General features: G+C 67.7%; 2 protein-coding genes across 2 annotated transcripts in view; both read right to left on the reverse strand.

Annotated features, from left to right (window-relative positions):
* Window positions 1–333: 333 nt before the first annotated feature.
* On the reverse strand, window positions 334–2,370 carry MNEG_9983 (hypothetical protein; the record flags this gene model as incomplete). The annotated part of the gene is made up of 1 exon (XM_014041544.1): window positions 334–2,370. The coding sequence occupies one exon, from the start codon at window positions 2,368–2,370 to the stop codon at window positions 334–336; it is 2,037 nt and encodes a 678-aa protein (XP_013896998.1).
* Window positions 2,371–4,806: 2,436 nt separating this feature from the next.
* Window positions 4,807–5,930, reverse strand: part of MNEG_9984 (hypothetical protein) — a gene marked incomplete at both ends in the record, with an annotated part of 1,561 nt that continues 437 nt past the window's right edge. The window contains 3 exons of the mRNA XM_014041545.1: window positions 4,807–4,998; window positions 5,287–5,365; window positions 5,675–5,817. Of these exons, the coding sequence (XP_013896999.1) occupies window positions 4,807–4,998; window positions 5,287–5,365; window positions 5,675–5,817 (414 nt within the window). The remainder of the gene's footprint in view (window positions 4,999–5,286; window positions 5,366–5,674; window positions 5,818–5,930) is intronic.

Genomic DNA, 5,930 nt, shown 5'->3' on the forward strand with positions numbered 1-5,930 from the left:
ACGCGCCCAGCGTCGCCTGCATGGATGCAACCGCCGCGCTGACGTGGCGGGCGTGGGCGAGGAGCTCGGCGGCGGTCGCGCTGAGCTGGCAGAGCGCGAGGGACGCCTGGTGGAGGGCCCTGCATGGAAAATCGGCGGGCAGACGGGGAGACGGATGGTCAGGCCAGATCCATCTGGCGACCGCATGCGACCTCTGGACCTGGTCAACCCACGAACCCCTTGCACTCGAACCCTGCACCCTGGTTGCACCCTGCACCCTAGACAGCAGACCCTCAATCACCCTGAACCATCCCCAAACCCTGAACCTAAACCCTGTGGCCCTGTAACCCTCAATCACCTGGCGGCCGGCTGCAGCAACTGGTACATCGCCTGGGGGTCTGCATGCACCTGCGCCGACAGCTGCAGCCGGAACGGCGACGCTGCCGGCGACGACGCTGCCGGGTGCGACGAGCCCGGTCCGCCACCTGACGTCGCTGCGTCCGCGGTGCCGCCCCACAGCGCGCGTGCGGCGGGGCCCGCGTCGTCCTCGCTTTCATAGACCACCGCGCTCGGGCCGCGCGGCGCCCTTGGCGCTCCGCTGCCGCCGCCGCCGCCGCCGCCGCCGCCAGCGTCCCGATCGGGCGTCCTGCCAGCGTGCTGCGGCGAGGGGCCGCCGCTGGTCGTCATTTTGAAGCTGACATAAGAGCGCGACCCCGCCGGCGACACAGCGCCGCCATCCGCGCCGGCCGACAAAGGGATCGGGGGCGAACCCCGGCCCGACCTCGGCCCCCGCTCGCTTTGCCGCCCCCCCTCCGAAAAAGGCCGCCAGGCCTCCGCCGCGCTGGGGCCGGGGGAGGCCTCGGCGGCCGCGGGCGCCGCCGCCGCCGGCGCTGCCGCGTCCTCCTCGGCGCCGCGGTCGGCGGGCCCCGCGTGTCCTGCCCGCAGGGGGGTTTTTGGGCCGGGGTCGGCCGCGGGTAAGCCATAGCTTGGCGCGCTGCCGGCGGCGGCAGGCTCAGGCGGGGCCGCAGCAGGGGCGACAGTCGGACGCCCGTCCGACAGCGACGCCCCAGCCACGCCGCCTGCGCCGCCGTCAGGCCCCGTTTGTGAGAAATCGGCTGCCGCGGCCGCCGCCGACGAGGCAGATAGATCGCACCAGCCGTCGCGGCCGCGGCCGTCACCGGCGTCGCTGCCGCTGCAGCTGCCGCCGCCCCCTGGCGCGGCTGGTGCGCGGCTTGGCGCCTGCCCGGTGGTGTGGGACAGTTGAGATGGCTTGCTGTCGCCGTGAACTTCAGCCCATCCCTCCTGCTGGCCTTGCGGCTGCCGAACCTCTTGCTGCCCCCCTTGCTGCTGCTCCTTCTGTTGCTGTTGCTGTTGCTGCTCCTGCTGCTCCTGCTGCTCCTGCTGCTCCTGCTGCTCCTGCTCGTGCTGCTGCTGCTCCTCCTGCACCTGCTGCTGCTGCTCCTCCTGCACCTGCGGCTGCTGCTGCTCTTGCTGCTCCTCCGGCAGCTGCTGCTGCCATTCCAACCCTGCGGCTGCCCTTTGCAGCTGCTGCCCGTCCCCAGCCTCGACTAACCGCTGCTCGGCTGCTCCCCTCCCGCATGCTACCGCAGTGTCCGCACGCCCCACCCCCGCCTCGCCCTCGCCACCACGGCGCTGCGCGTGTGCGGCTCCTCCAAGCCAGCAGAGCAGCCAGCCGCAAACGAAGGCCAGCGTGTGGGTGACGAACCAGGCGTGCTTCGGCGCGGCGGGCGGGCCGGAGCCCCCGCCGCCTAGCGCAGCTGCGTCGCGGCTGCTGCTGCTGCTCGCGCTGCTGCTGAGGCTGCTCTCCGCCTCATCGACCCCATCGTCGCCGCCCCTGCCGCCGTCGTGCACTTGCTCCTGCCCCAAGGCCGGCTGGCCAGCGGCGCCGCATTCGAATGGGGGCGCCTGGAGCGGTCCCTCGGCCGCCTCCGGCGCCGCCGCGACGGCGCCGGCGATGGCCAGGGCGGCCGCGCCCCCTGCGGGTAGGCCGCTATCCAATGCGCACTCGTCCTCGCTGGCGTTCCAGGGCTCCCAAACGATGACGGGGCGGTTGTTGGCGATTTTCAAGAGCCCCGCCGCCGCCTGCTGCGCGGCGACCTGCGCGGCGCCCGCCGCCGCGCCCCCGCCGCGGCGCAGCAGCTCGCCTGCGCGGCGCGCCGCGGCGGCCCCCTGGTTCTGCGCCAGGCCGTGGGCGCGCGCGGCGGCGGCGCCGGCGGCGAGGTGCGCCGCTTGCGTAGCGCGCTCCGCAGCTTGCTGTGCGGCCAGGCGGGCGCCCTCCCAGGTCCTAGGCAGCGCCGCATCAACCCCTGGGGAGACCAGAAGAAGTATCAGGAGCGCCCAGAGGGTGCATGCAAGCGCCACGCGCGCCATGCTGCTGATTTCGCGGGAGATGATCCGCGATCTAATGGAACGGGACCATTTTATGAGGCGATTGGGTCAAGATTACAGGACGAAAGCTTGAAGCGAAATGGAGCCGGGTTCCATGCGGGATGAGGTGTCTCACAAGGGACATGGTGTTGACACAGCAGTGCCAGGTGAGTTTTTCATGAGTGAGACGTCACACACATAGGTGATTGGTGACAACGCAAGGGTCCGAAGTGCAAGGCCAAATTGATCGTGCACGGCTGTATCATCAGAGATTACTGATGTCACAGCTTGCGGCGTGGTTGGTGTCACCGGCATGGGCAGCAGGTGACAACGCAGCGACCTCATGAGATCTCCCCAGACGCGGCGTGCCAGGGCGGCGCGGCATGGTTCTGCTGGCGGCGCGGAAAGGGTTTTGCAACGCGCACCTTGCTGCAAGGTGCTGCTATACACACTCAACTCATCTGTGCGCCAGCACACCACAGCCCATGAGCCCACAATCCAACCACCGACCCCCGCCCGATTCCAAATCTCGAACAGAAGCTTGGCGACCTACCCTCGCCCTGAGCCCGCCTCTGCGTGTATGAGTTTCACAATTGATAGCAACGGCATCGCACGGCATCTTCTGTGCCCGCCGACGGCCGCAGCCGCCGCCGCTATTTGAAACCAGAGCGCCGACCGCCCTGCCCTTGTTGAAAACAAAGCTGAGTGGCATTGCACTCGTCCAAGCCTCAACAAGCTGGAATAGTACGGAAGTTATAAGCAGAGCGCGGCGGAGCCCGGGGGGAGGGGCGCCCACGCACCACCCCTGAAGTCGCGTGGCGCGTGCACACGGCTGCGTGCCGCAAAGATTCGGCGCGCGGAGCCGGTGGCGCACCTGCGCAAAGGGGGCGGAGCCGACCGAGACTTTTCCGGCGGATTGTTTGTGGTTTTGACTGCGTGGGGCAGGGGAGAGCACGAGGTGGTGCTCTGCATCCTTGCTGTGGGCCGCTGGGGCGCTCCAAGGGCCGACACCCAGGGTTGCTAGCGTCCACGGGCAGCACAACCGATGGCGGCCGCCAGGAAGGGCGTGTGCCGCGAGTGTGTATGTTCGTTGTACGTTCTGTTCGCTTGCCCGCGAACCCTCCTCGACTTTGGTGGGCACGATCTGTTAGGGGGTGTTTGTACTGCATGGCTCGAACAGGAAGCAACAAGAGTGTGTTGGGCAAGGGGGGTGATTTGAGCAAGCGGGGCGCGTTCAGCAAGCGGGTGGGTGCGTTCAGCAAGCATGGCGCGTGCGGGCAAAGGGCGCCTGAGAGCCCTGATGTGTGGCAGTTGACGCCGGACGCGGGACAACGCAAACTTCTCGTTCTTTCCAAAGCAGGGCTACCAACGAAGTTTGGCAGCGTCCGCCCGTGGGCGAGATGCAACATGTATTCAGGCGGGACGAGGGTCGGCATGCACGACAGGTGGCGAACATGCGTGAGAGGCCCATGGTGCGGCCCCCGCGCCCCCCATTGCGTCCCGGCGGATTGACGGGCGAGGAAGGGGCCCGGATCGCCCCTAGGGAAAGAGGCCCATTTCCCAGGGGTGCCGTTGATGGCGGCGTATGAGGGGTGTATGGGCTGGAGATGGCTGAGCAATGCGGGTCGCTGTACGTCCCCTATTAGCGGCCGCGGGGCCCTGAAGCGACGGAGCCCGCCGGTCCAGCGGCCAGGCGGCAGCTGCAGCCCAACGGCAAACAAAAGGGCGCGGGGCACGCACGCGCGGCCCACGCTAGCATGTGTGCCAATGCCTCGGGCAAGCGGGGGGCTGCCGGCCAGACGGATGCTGCGGAGCCCGCAAGCTGGACGTGCAGGCAGGCGGCGCGGTGCCGCCGCTGCACTGGCAACAAGCAACACCAAACTCCCCCGTGCCCCACCCGGCGTGGGGTCGCAAACTCAGAGACGCATGCGGGCAGTGCTGCGTTTTTTATGGCTCATTGGTGTATGTGGTGTGCGGGCCCCCCTCATACAACAGAGTTCGAGATCAGGCAACAGGTTTGCTTTGTTTGGCAGAAGTGTTTGTCGGGCAGACCGAGTCCCTGACAAACAGCGGGAGTGATTCGTCAAGCGTTTGCGTGGCGTGCGTGTGTACACGACCATACTAGTACAATCTCAGGCGGAGCACCGCGCGACAAGCCTACTGTACGTCAACACGCGGTGCGACGCACGTGCTCTTCTCTGACTCAACATGCCCAACCTGGTAGGTCCAGGTGGCGCGCCGAGCGGCGCCCCTCGGACAACTCTGGAATTGGAAGACAGGTGGATCTCCGGACAACTAGCCCCCAAAACCCTGACGGACAAGACCCCACCATCCTGGCATGCCCTCCTCGCCCAGCTGGGCAGCCGCGGCCGCGGCCCCTCCTGTCCGAGGAAGCTGCCGTACGATTCCCAACAAACAGCGTCCACCGGCGGCGCCAGCTCAGCAGGGCGAGATGTGCTCCCTCATCCTGTCCACGAAATCTTCGTCCTGGAAGTCGTGGAAGTCGAGCGGGCGGGCCGCGAGATCGAGATCCCTCGCGTTGGCCATGGCCCACAGCTCGGCTGGGGGGAGGGCGAGCTCGAGGATGTCCATGGTATCCAGCGCCCCGCGGCCGGGGGCGGATGAGATGTCCTGAGGGGTGGGGTGATTGTGAAATCAGGGGGAAACGGGGCGCGGACGGGCGGGTGACCAAGGGCGGCAGCGGGTGTTGGAGGATGCGTCCGTGTGTGTGCGCTGCGTGCGTGCTCGGGTGCAGGGTGGCGCAAGCACGACACACTGCGCGCGTGCTGTGGATGTTGCGTGAGCGATACAAGCCGTCAAGCATCAATGCTATCCTTGTGAGCATGCACAGTCCCATTTGTACGTTGTGGTCAGGCGGTTGCGTTTCAGGCAGGTGTGTGCTGACGTGGCGCCCCGCACCCTGTTGAGGCGCTCCACCATGTCGCGGACCGCGGCCGCGGAGGCCGGCGTGATCTTGCCGCGCGCCTCCTCTAGGAAGCTGCGGGGGCGGTTGGAGGTTGGCGGTTGGCGGTTGGCGGTTGGCCGTTGGCCGTTGGCGGTTTGCGGTTGGAGGGCGAGCGGACCGCGCTTCCCATAGTGGGCGCGGGGGGCAGTCGAGGGTCAAGAGTGTGCTGCCGAGCACGCACAATGGCGGCGCGGTGGCCGCAATGTGCAACCTGTCTTGGCTTGCGTGCGGGCCGCCATCTGTTCTTGCGCGTGCAGCAACTTGGGCGCAAATTGTTGTGATGCAACCTATCTTCTCTCCTAATCAGACGCAGACACGACAGGTTTGCTGAGCAGGCCTGACCTATCGACGCGCGCGGGGGTCCAGAAAGAGCGCGCCGCGTTGAGCAGCTGCGCGGCGCCGGGCGACGGCGCGCGGCCAAAGTGCGACAGGGCGTCCTCCAGCGCGGCCGGCAGCGCGTGGGGGGCGCTGTCGGGGTCGTAGCTCTGCAAAGTTTGTTTCCGTTTCGAAAATAGGGCGGATATCAAGCGAGAGAGCACACAGGCATCTGGATTAGTGTCGGTCGGCCTGAGCTTGAGAAGCCGGCTCAGGGGCGGGG

Source organism: Monoraphidium neglectum (assembly GCF_000611645.1).
Source record: "Monoraphidium neglectum strain SAG 48.87 unplaced genomic scaffold scaffold02136, whole genome shotgun sequence".
In the NCBI taxonomy this organism is placed as follows: domain Eukaryota; kingdom Viridiplantae; phylum Chlorophyta; class Chlorophyceae; order Sphaeropleales; family Selenastraceae; genus Monoraphidium; species Monoraphidium neglectum.